Source organism: Argiope bruennichi, chromosome 5 (assembly GCF_947563725.1).
Source record: "Argiope bruennichi chromosome 5, qqArgBrue1.1, whole genome shotgun sequence".
NCBI lineage: Eukaryota > Metazoa > Arthropoda > Arachnida > Araneae > Araneidae > Argiope > Argiope bruennichi.
In genome coordinates, this window is record NC_079155.1 from 14,528,757 (window position 1) to 14,547,543 (window position 18,787).

The 18,787-nt window shown below is 26.3% G+C and overlaps 1 protein-coding gene across 3 annotated transcripts in view; it reads right to left on the bottom strand.

Moving 5' to 3' along the window:
* LOC129969260 (thioredoxin reductase 2, mitochondrial-like) overlaps positions 1–18,787 on the bottom strand; it is a 351,586-nt gene that overhangs the window by 210,506 nt on the left and 122,293 nt on the right. For 2 of the 3 annotated variants that reach the window (XM_056083730.1, XM_056083729.1), the window contains exons 10-12: positions 9,721–9,854; positions 5,485–5,580; positions 4,427–4,591 (exon numbers count right to left, since the gene is read on the bottom strand). In XM_056083730.1, the coding sequence (XP_055939705.1) occupies positions 4,427–4,591; positions 5,485–5,580; positions 9,721–9,854 (395 nt within the window). Of the gene's footprint in view, positions 1–4,426; positions 4,592–5,484; positions 5,581–9,720; positions 9,855–18,787 lie in introns of those variants that run through there. The other variant, XM_056083731.1, reaches the window with a different exon arrangement.

The following is an 18,787-nucleotide window of genomic DNA, read 5'->3' on the forward strand; positions in this document are numbered from 1 at the left end:
TCAAGTTCACACACATGCCTTTTTATCCCAATTGTTGCATTAAAACATAAATTTTCAAAGGTTACATCTTTTAAATCCAACACATTTACTAATTTGAAAGTTTCTTTATCTTTTGAATAAATTGAAATGAATAAAGTAAAGTGCATAATATACTGTTTAAAAAGTAAAGTGCATAAGTTAAAAAAGGAAGAAACTTTAGCAGGCAGCTGCAGGCATTTAGATTTTGATAAGCAAGGCATGTGAAAGTAATTCTAGAAAATGTTTTCATTTCAATTTTTTAAAACTTATTCTGAACTGTTTTCTCTTATTTGCCATCTAACTTTTAAATTAAATCATTTTATATTATAATAAAGCAATATGTCTGCTTCTTAAAGTTATTATATAATTACTACTAATATTATAGTGTAATTTATTATACAAGCTGCCTTTGGTGACCAGTTGATTCGATACTTTTTTAATTTTTATTAAAATCTTCACAAATTACTTGATATTCATACATCCTTCAACAATATACTTTTTAATTGTGACAGGCACTGAAATCATATTATTTTTAGAAGTGTCTCATTAATTCTATTTATTGCAACAGAGCCCTCCTTCTAATGATTAATAATAAAAACAATAACTGCCCATGTCAACTTTATATTTAAATTTATATTTTCTTATCTACAGTTAAATATAACTGTACGATAACAATTATGTCACTTTCCTTTACTACCCCACCCCTGTAAAATATGCAGATAATTTTAACATGGCACATTTTACTTGCATGAATGTGTAAATAATATATCTAGATTGAAACATATTGACAAAAAAAAACATGAAATAATGAAAGTATAATTTTTTAGCATATCTTATATAACATTTTGGAGAATTTTGCCAATAAATTTACAAAATTAATGAAATAAACAACAGTAGAAATTCTGAGCAATATTCCCAATAAAAATAAATAAATATGGGCTTTATACTATAGCTTTCAACATTATAATATTTGTAGAAACAATGAGAGGATATTCATTTACAACATTATTACAGTAATGAAAATTTTGTTGTAAACTACACATAAAAATGTTTTTAAATTATGATAATTAAAATACTATCATTAAAAAGATTTTTTCAAAATAATTTTTGTAGATACTGATTAATCATGAAAGATGTTATGTTTTTTACAGCTGGAGATTAAGTATCCATACATTCCATTTTAGTCTATTAAAACTGTCAGCCAGTGACATGCATTAACGTACATCAAAAGCGTATGTACTTATGCTTGCAGATGACATGTATGTGTGACACTAAAACCTTTTCCTGTGATATTTTCCTGTAGATATCAATGAAAAACACGACATTTTAATTAATACATAATTATTTAAAAATTTAAAAAAACAGGGGTGTATCTCTGTTTCTGAAAATTAGTGTGAAGTTAACATTTAAAATAATTTTGAATATTTCAGAATGTTAATGAGACACACATACATATATGCATATTTTAAAGCGATTTCAATAGTATGGGAAACAACAAATCAGAAAAGGAATTATTCTAAATTACTAAATATTTTACAAACAGGAATGATTTTTAATAATTTTATAAAGTTCATATTTTCGAACAATTACATTCAATAAAGAAAAAGTGCAATTTTGAAAAAAATTATTCATTACATCATTTTGAATTATCACTCAGCATTCTGTTTCCGCAACATTAAAAAAAATACTAAATTGATATTACTTTTTATTGAGGAGGGGTGGGGGTATGCAGGTCTGGGAATAACTGTATTTACTTTTTTCTTAATAAAAATTCAGTTTGATCAAAACAATGGCTTTTCACCTGACTCTTTTAGTAGAATCTAAAATGTCTGTAAAAGCTTTGGAAAGGAACTGAAACCAAGAAGAGAAAGGTTCATGGGAAGTAAAGAAGTTTGCTAAAATGTCATGGCTGAAAGATTGATTGAATTTTGCATAAAATCTTGACTAATGGATATTTGTAGCAATTTCTGACCCTAAAATTTCAAATGCATTTTTATTTAAAGAAATATAAATATTTTATTATCTCGAGAATGAGTAGGGTACAGAATATTCATTCTTTTCTTCATCTATTCATATTTATTATAATATTACTTAAATAATGAAATGGACTTTCAAAAATGGGTTCAATAAAGAAAGTAAAGCACTTTTAATTATTTGTGTTAAGACTATGATTCATTTTTAAATTTTCTTTTTGCTTGAATAGGTTAAACCCGAAGTTTACAAAATCCATATTTTCAGTTGTTGCCTAAGGCAACTAACAAATATTTATGGTTAACAACTTTTTATCAATTAAAATAATTTTTAACAAATTATCTATCAATTTCATTAAAGCAATGAAAGTTCTTGCTTCACAATATAGAGCAGGATTGTGTTAAACTTGAAGATATTTCTTAGAAGTCTTTTTTTTTTTCAACATGTAATTAGTTCATTTAATTCAAGTCTCTTTGGGAATGCATTGAATTTCTTTTCTGTATAAATTGATCTTGCCAAGATTCCTATCAATATATTCATCATAAATATACTTAACTAAATAAATTAAATTATCAGAATGATGATTCTCGAAATTCCGAATGCACATCTATAAAATTATTAAGCTAAATGTTATGATATATTTATTCCAGACAGAAATAGGCTAATTTCGCGAAACATGCGTCAAATAGCGCTGTCCCGGATACTGATTTTTTTTCTTTTAATATTTTGTTGAAAAAGTTACTTATTATTTAGATTTAAATTAATTTGGGTTTGCATTGATTGTTTCAATTTAGGTGAATTATCAGAACTGGCGAGTAATCACTTGAAAAATAATTCTAATTTTACTATTATAACGGAATCTTAAGTTTCACTAAATAGGATCCGAGAAAATTAAGAAACTTCAGTTTAAAAAAAAAAACTGGTAATTCCGGATTTTGTAAAAAAAAAAAAAAAAAAAAAAAAAACTAAAACATGATCACTCCTGAAGGGGGGGGGAGATCGCATTTAAGTACATATTTCGGCTCTACACAATATTTGTGCCAAATTTGGCAACGGCAAGACAAATTCCAGCAGAGCGCCTTTTAGCAAGCTTCCTGTCCAACAGAGCGCCAACACACGTATGTTCGCTTTTATAAGCAGCAAAGAATGATTTTAATTTAAAAAAGGTAATTGAGTTAGTTAATATCGATAAATGTTTTATCACATAAAATCATTATTTCGCGATTAATCCTTAATCGACATAATGCTATAAAGTTTCAGTTTGCTTAATCTCGCCCTTTTGATTTCTGTATAAGTGTGCAAACAAAGCCTGAAAATGCAAAAATATATTTCCCAAATGGATTTCTTTAAATTAGCTAAAGTAAAATAAAACAAACAGTATTATATTCTAGCTATTATTTGATATTTTAAATTTAAAAAAAATAGCCATGCTAATTATTATTCCAACATTGAATCAAATATGAACAGATAGTAAGCACTATCTTTAAATAAAAGTATATTTTTCAAAAATATGTTAACCTTTAACAATTATTTTGTTTCTTTTTTTTTATTATAAAATTTGGATTCTCCAAACATTATCAAATTAAAATGTTATAATTGTTCCGTTTTAGCGTTAACTTTCATCATGAAGTCGTTAGAATTCGGCGTTTTGTTCTGTATCCGAGCGATAATTCGCTGATGAATTATCGCTAGAATTAATTGGACTTTATTAGAGATGTCATTAACCAGAAAATACTGTATTTTAAGACAGTTTTTTTTACAGTAAATCAAGAAATTTTTCTATAATTTTATTCACTTGAAAAAATTAAAAAGCACCTCCTTTCAGTATTTTATGTTTATGTATTTTTTTCCAAATTTTAATTATAACATATATTCTACATTAAAGCATGTATGCATTGTAATTATTTTATTTAACTTCATTTTGATAGTGTGTGTGTGTGTGTGTGTGTGTGTTTCCCACTCTTACTAGCTTTTTTAGATCCCCAACCAACTTTCTTTACTAGGATTTATGTTTAGTTTTTTGCTCAGTTATTACTGTTAAAGTTAATTCTTGTATTTTCACTTTCATAATTTAAATTGTATCTCCTATTTATAAATCTCTTCAATTGAAAATTATTTATAAAAAATTTAAACACAAAATTACAAAAAAAAAAAAAGTATTTAAGACTTTATAATTCAAATTCTGGATCGGGATTTGACGTAGAAAAAGAGAAAAATAAAGTCAAGAAAGCCTTGAAAGGAAAGTAAAATTCTCACACTTAGGAGTTAAACATATACTATAAAGAAGGAGGAGGACTTTTATTGTATTTCTATTGATTACAAGAAACTTATTTTAAATTAATTTAGAGTCCTGTATACATTTCTATTATAAAATTTTCCATTTATAAGTGTAAATGGAATCTTGTATAAAAAAAATGTATCAACTAAAATAACTTACTTTGATATAACATTGACTTGAATCTTCTTGTGGTATAGAATATTCAAGTGGCTTGTAAAAAGCATGATAAACTTCCAGATTACTTTCACCATACCTTTCCATGGCTTTTTCTTCAGATAACCCAACACACCCATACTCTAATGGTGTGAAAACTGTCGTTGCAATCTATAAAACAAATCTAATATAAAAATCATTTTTTTTTAAATTTTAAAAATGTAAGACATTTAATATCTTATTAATATTTATAAATTTTGAAGTTAATCAAAAAGAGATTTCTCGTCACCCAACATTGGATGTTTTAGAAAAATAATTTTCTCATACATAACTAATATTAAATTGCAACAAATATGCAATATTTTACTATACAATAGTTCATATAAAAAGTTTAATATTTTAATAAATTAACTTAATTTGAATGCAAAATTCATATCTGTATACATCAAACTGAAAAATTCATTAAAGTTTTGAGATTTTAGAAAATGTTTCATTCCTGCATCACGGCATATGACGAAATTTAATAAGCTATCAGTTATTTAATAAATTATTCCTGAAATTCTTAAAAGTTTTCAGAGAAATTTTTTAACTAAAATTTTCAGATGAATTTTTATTTAATGAAAATAGATCATATAATAATGTGAATTTAATATAAAAAATAGTTTTTGATATGTCGTAACTCTATATTTTAAAGTTTTATATTCATGAAAACTCACGACATATATGTTGTAAAGAAAACTGAGAAAAAGTGCAAAATTCAAATCATGTCTTTGGATAAAAAGTAATTAACAAACAAAGATCATGTATGTGAGTTTTGGTGCATGATAATCAAGAATTAAATAGTCTACTCTTGGTGTAGATGTTTAAAAAAGGGACTTGGATTCAAGTATCACTTTTGTCATCTGACAATATAACAAGGCTAATCTCAAAATAATTCTTCTGTTGTAACAAAATGAGATGTTAATATATAAATGAATTATTATAAATTAAAATTTTTCATGCTTAAAAAATCAAAAGTATTTGATTTCATAAATGATGTCATAATAATTCTTTAATCTGTTTACATTTTCATAATCCATAGTTTCTTCAGAATTGCCAAATAGCCTATGTGCAAGTAGTCTCCCAGCTTTGATTGCGACAGGAGTAAGCTCTGGCTTTTCCTGAAAGCAGAATATAATAATTAACTATATATATATATATATATATATATATAGTAGTTGATCTAAAATTGCATGAAAAGCTTTTTTATAGACTATCTATTAAACTGATCACTTTAAGCAATAATTTTTTATGAAAAGGAATAGAAAGGACTATTTCTAACGAACTTGAAATATAAAATGTGTTGTCCTCTATAAGAATATAAGAAAGGTAGATATAGATATTTAGAATTATCTTTTTATTGCTCCATCACTCTTTTTGCATTTAAATTTTTATTTATCCTTTTTTTAAAATAATATCTCAATTTTTAACAATCAGAAAGACTTTAGAGGAGAAAATATAGATGTGTATCAAGACAAGGGTGACTGACTATTGTGACATAATATGATTCTTCGCCTTCAATCACCATAAGTAGTTTAACAAACACAATTGACGATCAGGACATGGAATAATTTTCTCACACTTTCATGAAATTTCACTTTAAAAATTGAATTAATGTCTTTTAATGTTCAACAGGTATAAAACAAATGTTTTATTCTCATGGTACTGAGAACATCTATATCTCCCCTTGCCCCCTCATTGTTACTCCCCAGAGGAAGGTATCAATGGAGATGATATCATATAGATAAAGATAATCAGATAGAAAGAAGACTAAGAATAGCAAATTTTCAAATGATTTGACAACAAATGTTCAGCTATGTCGATACATTTTTAAGCTTTAGTATATTATAAGCTTCATCGAATTTTCAAAATTTAGTGATATTTTGAAACCAGATAGACATTTGAAGATACTGATTAATAAATGTTAAGCTTGTTTTCATGAAATATAAAATAGTGTATGTAGTTTAATTCAATACAATTTATATGATTTTCGATATCATTTATTCACATTTTCATTTTATATCTGAATATGTCTGCTATAATGTCATATTGGCAAAGTGTTGACATCAGGATATGATATTCCTGGATTCAAAACCAGGATGAATAAAAGATTATCATGTATAGGGTTCTGGTGAATGTTAAATACTTTGTGTATCAAATGTCCTCAATCAGGAATGATGTGAGGAGTAATCACCATTAGATAATAAATATTCTACAAGAATTGCACACTAATTCTGAACCATGAAACATCACGATGATGAAATTGTTATATATTGTATTTTACTGGCATAAATTCTTATATGGGAAATTGATTAAAATATTGCTATGCTGTTAGAATATGAAAAGGGCTGGAGGTAAGGTCCTGGCCTAGGGGTGCACGTCTTCTCCATGATCTGGGTGTGCTGGTTTGGACATAGTTGTTCTTTACCCTGTGTTCTATCTGTGAAAGAGCCCCCTTGTAAAAAAGGGTTGTGCAAGCGAGTGTGCCATATATGTCAAATGTCATCTTCATATGAGTTAGAAAGTCAGACTTCTGCCCTCGGGTGCTCAGGGGCCTTTACTGTCAGAAGCTACTGCACAAACCCGGCTTAAATCGCCTGACTTCATCAGTGGGATTGTACAAGTGCCATAAGTAACAACAACATGGAAAAAGGAGAAAATTGTTGTCAAAAACTTCAAAATTAGAATGCTAGTTCACTATCATTTACTAAAATCATTTTTAATATTTGCAGGCCAAGGTTATAATCAAAAGATTAAATCAATATGAAGAAGAGAAGTAAAAAGAAGAGGATATTAATCTAATAAGTAATTAGGCAACATGTGCAGTCTTATTTACCACAAAGTACAAGAATTAAATACAAAAATTCCTAGAAGATTTATAACAATTCATCAACAAATAGATTAGTGTTTCCAAAAGTAAAGCACAGTACAGTTCTAAAAAATAAAGGTATTTCTTGTAAAAGCAGAGCAGGCAAGATGTAGTTTTGGCGCATAAAGCAAAAATAACTATTTTTTAATATCTCCTGGTTGGTAGGCAGATAAAATTAATGATATTCTTGCAGTCTAAAATTAGTCATATTAACAATTTGATACTTCTAGAAAATACTTCTTTTATTGTCCTGAATTTACCAGCCATATTATTTGTAACATTTTAAAATTACAGAGAATGCCCTGAATTTTTATGTATCAGTTTGAGCCTAGACACTGCTTGGTTGGTTTTTTTTTAACTATTGTCTTATTAAAATAATTATAAATTAACTTTCAGGATATTAACATTTTTTAAATTGTTTTTAGTACTAGTTGAATGGTAGCAAGTACAAGTTTATTAAATTTTTATTAAACCTATCAAAAATTTGAGAACTTCTAGAAGTTATCATTATTATAGAATTTTAATTATGTAAAATTTCTTTTTTGAGACTTAAAATCACAACTAAAATCAATTTAAAAATATAATATTTTCCCATATGTTTTCAAGGAGTCATTTGATTTTCAAATAAATAAAAATATAGCTGCTTTTAAATTTATAGTAACATACCAGATATTTTATGTTTGATTTGTTCTCTTAAAATTTTTTAAAGCAGTATTTATTTAAATTTCAAGTAGTAATAGTGTAATAATGAGTAATTACTTTCTAGCCATATTCTGTATTATACTTTTTATTGTTAATTATAAGAAATATTTTTTACTACTTTTTATAATAGATTAATACTTCATTTACTGTTTATTTATGGGTAAATATTTTTTTCATCATTGTGTTACAAGAAGTTCTCAATTGAACTGAAAAGAGGTTATTGGTAATGAAGAATACAGTTGGTTTAGATTTATCAAGCAAGATTATAATAGATATTGATTAAGTATGTACAATACCTTACCATTCATACATAACTTTATTGTACATTAAATTAAAATCAGAATTGTACTAAGGTTAGTTCTTTTTGATATATTTGTTTTTATTTCATATTAGAGACAGTTCTACATTCTGAAATTTAAAAACAATAAAAATAATAAATTTTGTAGCTCTGAAATAATTTATTTATAATAAAAACTCTAGAAAAATTTAATGAAAATATGCAATAAATCCAGTAAATGAAAAAAAGAAGTTTAATTTTATTAACTTTTATAGATATTTTCATTATGTAGGAAAGTTTGTTTCTTTTTACAGTTTTAATTTCTTTTTGATTATCCCTAATTTGCCTAGTTGTTTGTAAATTTTTCTCCTTTTGATGTGTTTATTATGTATATGTTCCTTCTTAATTTGTATTTAATAGATATTAACTGTTAAATTCTAGCCAACATGAAAACATTTCTCTTGTTAGCTAGAATTATTCAACAATAATCAATGAATAAAAGATATATAAATAATGCTTTAAATATTATAATGTGTATTATTGTAATTATGATGAAATTTTCATGCACTTGTTTATGACTTTATCATTATTCTAAATTAAAACTCTGTTCATTAATTTAAAATTGGCATTTGAGCAGTGATCTAAAAAAATATAGATGCTACATTATAATAACATGCTATATTATAATCTATATCTTTCATCATAATATTATGTTATGTATTTATAATCATCAACAGAATTAAAAAGTGAATGTGAAATGTTCTTATCACTTATCTTCAATTTTAAATTTTTTAAAAAAAATCATATAAAAATAATTATTTTTTCTTTAAAAAAAGTGGTAACTGAAGAAACTGTAAAACTAAGGCAAGAAAATGAAATAACAGACTTGAAATCAAAATGTATCACAATAATATATATTTAAAAATGGAACCAATAAAAAACTTATTTTGCTTCTAATGATTTCATAATTAATTTAAGATTTTGTAATCAATATAATCACAAAATTATACGTGATCAAAATTTCGAAAATCTGTCCTATCCCTTAAATTGTTAAATTACAGATATTTTAGAAATAACGTTTAGAACCAAAATAACGGAACTTGATTTTGACATAAAATTATACAATTATTGAAATAACTAAAATCAAAATATGAAATATACAGACTCAGCTTTAACACAGTATATAATAATTTTAATTTTCACTTATTTGTTAACCTTTAATAAATAGCTAATGGTACTCAGCATAACATTTGATTAGTCAATACTCAATTAATACTAAACTGAATAAATTTATTTCATACTGGAATATATTTTTTAAAAGCTTCATAAAAAATAAATCTAAACAAATGTGTAATACTTAGTCCAAAACATACCATTCCAGCATGTTAATGCATAAAAAAATTTAATACGTACATGCAAAACATCACCAATTGCATAAATATGGGGAACACTTGTTTGCTCATTTGAAGCTAAAACTTTATAAGAATCAGGATGGATATCAACACCAACTTGTTCCAAATTCAAAAACTGTGTTTGAGCTTGCCTTCCTATAAATATAAAAGAGAAATATTGATTGCAAATTTTTATACATCAACATTATTATTTATTAATATATGCTTTGATTCATACTAACATGCAGTCAATTATTTAAGAAATAACAGATAAATAAAATAATAATTAAATAAAAAAAATTCGTGTAAAATTTTGAAGGTCTCACATAAAGAAAAGGGGCAAGGAAAAAAAATTCTTTTATTTGCTAAAAATTCGAAAGGTAAATTTATAAACATATTATGGCTGAAATATAATATTAAAATATTAAAAGTATAATTTATACCACACAAATTCTTTTGGTAATAATTTATACCACACAAACCTGTTATCCTATTTTTATCAACATTTCTTTTCCTCAACTAAATTAAACTTTAAAGCAATGAATAAGTTATCACCAGGAAGCGCCTTCACCCTACTCAACTTCAATGAAAACATATTCGCATTGCATTAATAGCTTGTTTCAAAATTTAAGTTAAAGAAAATTTCATATTTCAAATATTTACTCTAACTAATGTGATATGCATTAGAAATTCAAGTGAGGAATTTTTTTTTTTTTTTCCACTTTTAAGTAATAGGGAAAATATTATCATATGATTATATATTGTGTTATTTGTATTCAATGCTTGCTTGTCAGGTAATTTTGTTATAATAGTGTTTTATCTCACCTTCTTAAAATTTCAGAATTATTATCTGCAAAACTCATTAGATATTATAAAATAGTTCACATGAAAAAAAAATGAAAAATATGGATTTCGGTCTATTTTGGGCATCTTTGTTTTTAATAAAAATTTATACTTTCATATTTTAATAAAAACTATATTTTTATATACTATTTTTCCTCATTTCTATGAAACAATAGATTATTTTTGTTGCTTAATAGCTAAAATCACAGCTAAGAAAAGAACTCTTCCAGATAGGAATCTAAGATTTCATTCTAAAAGGTAGATGCTATTGTCAGATCCCTGACAATAGCATCAGAATCGAAAAATATTAACTACAAATAAAAATTAACATAGATATTAATTATATCTACATATTAACTGTCCAATTTCTTTGCTTTTACTATTATATGTATACAATTTACTGAGTATTTAATTTCAGTAACCAAAAAAAGGTAAAATAATTGTTAGGAAGGAGAAGCTTTTGAGAAAGTTTTGGTTGGAGCATGGGATTTACTAGTATTAAATAAACAGTTCAAATGATGAAATTTTTTAATCGAGTAAAAAAAAATGTAAATATTGAAAACTAATTTTCAAAAAAAAAAAAACATTTATGAAGGGAATTAACTTTCCATGATAAAAATAATGTTTGAGGTTAAACTTATATCAGAATTCACTTAACAAATAATTCATAAATTTAATAAAATGATTCAGATACATACCATACAAGATTTAAAATATTATATATATATATTTGCCTGTGTGTGTTTTTGCGCATGCATGCAAATAAGAAATGCTGTGCCCAATATTACAACTATTAAAATTCTAAGAACTATAAGATATACCATTACTTGATTTTGATAGGTAATATGTGATTAACACTCTTTAAATAAATAATCTTACTACTTCTGTATAAAAATATTTAAAACAATTACTCAGAAAGTTCAAATATTATTGGTAAAGAATAGACAGACATTAAAATAATTTTTACATAAATAGATTATGATTGCAATATGATTTACTATCATCTATTTAAATTTGATCAAGTATATAAATCTTTCTTTGTATATGCATACTGAAAATGCTTTACTTATTTATTTTTGCAGATGTCATATTATTTTCAGAAGAAAAAGTTGAAAGAACTTTACTACAAAAAGGTAAGTGGATAGAAATTTTCTTTTTTAAAAATTGAATCTAATTTGAATTGAAGACAATGCAAATAATTCTCCAAGTATAAAATATTTCCTTTAATGTGAAATCAGACATAAAGCATGATTCTACATGTTGTAAATGAAATAAGTTTTCAGGTAATTGTGTGCTAAATTCCTTCGCATGGAAGTTAGAAAAATAGAGGTAAGTCAAATTTTTCTAATGAATCGTTCATACAAATTTTCGAGAAAGATTTTGGATTTTTTTTTTTATTATTCCAGAGCAACTTATTTTTGATAACAAGGTAACTTTTATATTTTGTATATTTGCTTTCTATTTGTATTTTAAATCTGCTAAATTTTTCAATATCTTGGAAGGAAGTACTTTTTACTATAGGGTTTGAAACAATGATTTCAAGTAATGGTTTATTCAATTTTTTTCAAAAATTGTGTTCCATATATTAACAGTACCAATAACCAATTACTGCTAATATACTGAGCAAGTACCCATGTCTAGTTTAGAGCAAATTAACTGTTTGCACGAGACCATAATTAAAATTTGACGCCAGGAAAACAGTTTTTATTTTATTTATGACTCAATAAAATTCTTAATTCTATCTTTAAGGTCATTTGCTGAATGAATATCACTGTAATTGTTCTGAACCTTAGGGTTTGCCCACTCCCCTTCTTTCCTAACAGATGATGTAGCTAAAAATTTGGATATTTAAAGCATTCATGACAATTGCATCTGCAATTTAATAGACACCCAGCCCTTTCCTCATCCAAGTAATTTTTGGTACAGAGGTCATAACTTCACATTTAAAACAATGCATTACTGTAATGTTTCTTAAAAATTTAAATAATTCTAATTTAAATTAATTTTCTCGCACTTGGAAACATTATAAAAAAATTCCATATCTGCATATATAATTTAGAGGAGATTATATCTTTAGATATGGAGCAAGGAAAAGAGTTGTCTTCTAATATGTGACTGACCTATATCATCTCCTTTCCTTGGCCCTGTCACTTACATTAATTTTTAATTCAAATTTAGCAGATTTAAAATAAAAACTTTATCAAAAATGTCAAGTTGGAATCATTACATTAGGCATGGGAAAAAAAAATTGTGAGACATAGGTGTCAAGAAGTAAAACAAGTATGATTAATTGAATAAAATGATTAAATTTATACAAAAAGTGCTTGAGATTTTAAAAATACTATAGAACTAGTGGCCTTTGGCAATTAGCTGGTTTGTCATGACTATTGGTAAGATTTAATTCCAGTTTAGACATAATCTTATGTTCATGATATAATCGAATTGTAAGAGAATAAAGTTATGATATTCTAATTATCTAACATATGTTTTGTCCACTGCGCATATGAAACTTTTTACTGGAGATTAGTCGCATGACATCATAGAACTATTAAAAATGCAAATGCCTATCATCTATATTCTAGCCTATGTGGTATGATAATTTCGTTTTTTTTACTGATCATATAAACTACATAGATATTAAACAAAATCCTTCTTCCTTAGCTTTCAATCGTGAAAAAAATCAAGCAGTCAGATAGTTGATGAAACAATGAAAATTATTTAAATTTCATGGCAACAAAGTAATTTTAAATCGCTTTGATGCAATTTTTTATCCATAATTCCATCAAATAATCAGACACTAAAACTACGTGATTTTAATATCTTTATATATGTTCTGTCCATATGTCCTTGAGCTTTCCTAATGAAAACCAACTTCATCATATCACAGAGCTATAAAAAACACAATTCTCCAGGTCATCTCTATAATTTTTATGGTATTGAAAATTGACTTTTTATTCTATTTTTTAACTAGAAGAAAGATTTTTTAGCTTTCAACAATTGGGGGGGGGGGGGAATCATGCAATGAAATATTTGAGGAAATAATAAAAGCAATTTGTATGTCATGCCAATAATGTAATCGATTCTTGAAAATTAGTATAAAGAAAAACAAAGTGTGTTTGTGTCACTCTACAGGCCACATTGTTTGCCCAAGAACTATCAGAATTGGTGCATATATACTTTCAGAGGTTTGCCAATGAGGGTGAAATAGACAAGTCTGACAGAAAAATAAGTCTCTTTAATTTGCTTTTAAAAACCTCACTATTAATTTTATATTTAATTAAAGCCAATTAAGTAATCATTAACATTGAAATTTATCTAAATCAGAAGAATTTTATCTTGAAATTTAATATCAGTAGGAAATACTTTGAATCGAATGGAGTTGGCCAAGGAGATATCACAAAAGGTGATAATTTGATTCGAAGGTCTGTTTTTGAGAATAAACTAAAAGTTTTTTGTCTTCGGTACTTAACTGAATACTCGATTATCATGACTTTGTGCATAGTGAAAAACCGCTGTAAAAATAAAGTACTTTTTAAGCACCTTAGCCCCAAAACTTAATGATCTTTGTATAAGTATGCATACACAAACTGCGTATTTTCTAAGCATAGTAATTTTTTTATAATAATGCATAGTTTTTATTTATAAAAATTCTTTAAAATTATTCAATGCTCTTTTTTTAAATTTTAATATTTATTTCAGTATTTGCACAACATCTTCTATTGTAAAATTATGCTTTTTTGGATTTGACAAAAGCATAAAAATGATTATAAAAATAATTAAAAAAAAGCTATTAACAGCAAAAAAATATTTAATCAACTTTTAAAAGATTAACAACAAAGATATGAGAGCTTTTTCGACATTTCTTAAAATTAAAATAAATTATCAGGTATATACAATATTTCTGAAAACGTCGATGATGTAAAGGCTCGGCTTGACCAAAAAGTTTGTATTTGATTTTTATATAGAAAATATAATTTTTTAATAAAAAATAATAGCAGCGTTCACATATGATCAGACTACAAAGAAATTGTCTTATCACCTCTTATTTCTAAAGAATTGTAAGTCTTTTTTTTTTTTTAACATTTAACGTTTCTAAAATTTAATGAAAACCTGCATGTTAACCTATAAGGCTTTTAAAAAATTACAAAAGAAACGTTATATATATTTTTTACGAGGAAATAAATATGCTTTAACAAGTCCTAATTTTCATAAATAACAAAAACAAATTCATAAAGTGAAAAAAAGTGAGTTCTGCAGTTAGAAGTAAAACGAAAATAAAGTAGCACAGTCACCCCAAAACTTTCTCGCATATTGCCATGAGATGCCTTGTGTGGCACTGGCATACAATAGTTCGAGAATATTAACACTAGGCGCGGATTAAATATTTTTATTAATTCTATCGTGTGATCGTTGGCAAGTGCTTTGGGATTAACGTCTGGCATTCGGTTGAAAATATCCGAACAGATAATTTGGGTTTTAGACGCATTCTTCTTAATTTATTAAAACAAAAATTTGACTCAAAACTACAAAAAATAAAATCATAAAATTATAATACAAAATTTGACATATTTAAATCACTACATTTTTGAGTTATCGCATTTACATAATTCTGAAAGTACAGACCGACATGCGTTCCCATTTTGGATTTGGCTCAAAATTTGACAAATGTTTAACAATGGATATTAAATCTGTGTACCAAATTTTACCTATCTAGCTCTCTTCGCTTTGTAGTTATTATGCTAACTTATATTCGAACAGATTTCCTCTAAACGGATGATGCTGTAAATTTGATCGAAATACTGTATATCCAAATTTCATCCATTTAGCTCAAAATGTTTGTGCATTATCTTTGCCACAGACAGACATTTTCCGAAAGTGTTTTCGAATTCAAGGAGGTATGAAATGTGGATATTCGTTAAAATCGAAGTTTGAATTTTTTGACGATTGCAATATTTTCTCTAAATTTTGTATACGAGAAAGTAGATATTCCAATTGAAGCCTTTTTAAAAAATTTCCTTCTTGAAGCCAGAGCGAGACAATAAATCTCATTGCTTCAAAATGTAATAAAACTTATAAAAAAAGATTTTTATTCAATAAATAAGCTTTAAATTTTTTTAAGTTTAAATAAAAGCAATGAAAGCATCCCCCCCCCCCCCATTTTACTAGAATTTTAACAGCTACAGAATAATGCGATTCAACGATTCGAAGAAGCAATATCATTTTGAATTTCATAATAAAAATCCTTGTAATAAATTGTGTCCAAAACTAATTCCTCAGAAATTATTCTTAAAAAAAATTACTCTCAATCAGACAAATTTTTTATTATTCAAAAGCTATTCTTTTTTAACCTTTAAAACGATGATAAAATAATTTTTATGCGATAATATGCTTTGATGTTAAACACATTAAAATTGTATTTTTTAATTAAACTCCGAATTAAAAGTTTGTGAAATCCGTTCTTAGTTTGCCTATAATGCCAAATAAATAAATAAATAAAATAACTTCCCGAATTTCTTACTCCTAATTTCAATGACTTTATGCTAAACGTTGCACAGGACAAGACTTTATACTATATAAACAGAGATTTCATTTCGGAAAACATTTCTATAACAGTTATAAAAAGAAACAAAAATAATTATAAAATTATAGGACCTAAATCCTGAAAAAAAAATTGCGCAAAACTTTTTTTTCTCTTTAAAAATATTTAAGTACCGGATCCAAGAGAGATTATTTTTTTCAAACCAGAGCAAATTTGGTAAGATTAGACCAAGAAATAAAAATGTTCATATGGATGCGGACGTTCAAAAAATATCGCAAAAGATATCACAATCATTGAACATTTAAGGCTTCAAGTTAAAATTTCATCTTACGTGATTGATTAACATAATTAATACCGCAATTAATTAAAATTCAATATAGTGCAGTTGAATACCTGTAGTAAGTCGTTCAAGCAACTGCTCAAAAATGACATAATAATGAAAATGATGATCGAATATTTTAGTGCTTTTAAAGCAACTTTTTCCATGTTCGGGATATCGTTTTGGCTTATCAACTTCATCTTGCTACTTTCATATTTTCTTTTAATCGGACCATATCGCATATTCTTCTTTAACAGCACATAAAAGTTTAAATATATACTTACCAGTTATAACATAAATAAATTCTTCAACATCTAAAACATTAAAAATTGAAATGTTTTTCAATTCGCAATAAATATGGCATAGTACGCATTTCGTAATGCCGCTTTCAGATAACTATTCCAGGATTTTAATAAATAGCAATGCACATTGTTGAAGAAAAGAGGAGAAAAAAAAAAGTAGGAAGGAGGGGGGGGGGAACAAAGGGGAAAAAGATACATTAAGCCTTATCTTAATATGTATTGGAATCCCTAGAATACTTCGAATTCTTCCCTTTTGCTCGTTTTCTTTTTTGATACATCCGGTAAACAAGCCTTTACAACCATGATTTCGAATTATCATAATCAACTTGTGGAAAAACAAAACAAAAAAAAAGTTTTCTTCGTCTTCACGAGAAAATTAGGCACTTTTTAAGGATCTTTTCTGAAAATTAAGCACTTTTAAGGTGTTTAAAAATGGTTTTTAAATTTTGGCACTTTTCATGACACTATTTGCTGAGTAAAAAAATTAAGAAACCGCCGCTTGATTTTTTTTTCTAAAGGAATTTCTTGTAAAACACTTTTAAAAAAATATTTTCGCGGCCATTCTGGGAAGTCTAGAGGAATTTTGAGTCATTTTTTAACGGTGTTGCGTGCTTTAAATTGAGTCTCCGAAAACTTATTAATTACTAGGTGTCTTTGGCGGTCAGTTGGTTCGCCGTATTAACGATTCCTAAAAATTAAAATTAAATTAATGGGAACTAGTTCCATAATAATTTAACGATATAAAAGATATAACTGTCTAGTCCATTTATCTTCTAACATGTAACTTCACCTTTTATTCATGGTCCTTTACGAGCAGCTGATTTGCCAGGGATATTGGTTATGTTTAATTTCAGTTGCATCATTTAGATATCACTTCATGTCCATTATATTGTCATATTGTCATATTGTCAGACAATAAAGCCGTGCTATTTTAACTGTCTTACTAACTGCCATGGCATGATAGTACCATTAAAGCTGTAAATGTATGGTTCATCTATCTTTTGAAATTCGAGGCATTATAACTTAGTTTTGTTTATGTGTCTAGTAAACTACACAGACATTAAATAAAATTTTTCTTATTTAACTTTCCACAATGGGGGGGGGGGGGAATCCTGCGATTAAGAAACGGTTTTAATTTCAGGACAACAATGAAATCTATTGTTAAAACATAAGTAAAAAATTATTTTTAAAAAACTGCCAAAATTCAGTGAAAGTTCTCACGATTAATTTGGTATCATTTTAAGATAATTATTTAAATTTTGAAACGGCCCAAAGCTTTTTTTTTCTGCAATAATACTTTCAGAAGTTAGCGCGGCAAAATGCGAAAACTCAAATAAATTTTTCATTAATTAAATTTTTTTTTTTTTTAATCATCCCTAGGCGTACATTCCCAACTTCCAAGACATGCATCTGATATATTTGGTAACTCTACGAAAAGCGGTCTGCCTTGCACAGACCAACACACACAAATATCAATGTGCGCGCACACACACACGAGCATTCAGATTGGTTCACCAATCTGAATGTTCGTTAAAATTTTAATAATTAAATATTTTATGTAATTCCTACTTTAATAGTTTCTTCATCAAAATATTTTAAAACTTCAAATTTTGATATCCTTAATATTATAAAGGCCTTCAGTCATAACGTAATATGTATCTCTCTCATTTTCAGTTTGCTCCGGTAGAATTTATGCTTTAAATTAAAGAAGAAATGATTAATCTGCAATTAATATAATAATATTTTTTTACTGAAACAAAGCATCTTTTTTTAAATAATATGATTACTGAATATAGAGTCACTGAGCATTTAAACCTTATGGGCACTAAAGAATATGTTTAATTTATGTAATATCTCAAGAATTTCTCAACAAATTTTCTCAGATTCATCATGAGCAGATCGATTCATTAAGAAGGTTTAATTTTAAATGCATCAAACACTAAGAAAATAAACAGAATCGTTTAAAATAATCGGTCGAAAACAGGTTAAGAAATACTTAAAAAACGATGTACTTAAAACTATAAGCATATACAAAAAAATATATAACTAACATAAATACAATTTAATGACGAAAGCACACAACTAA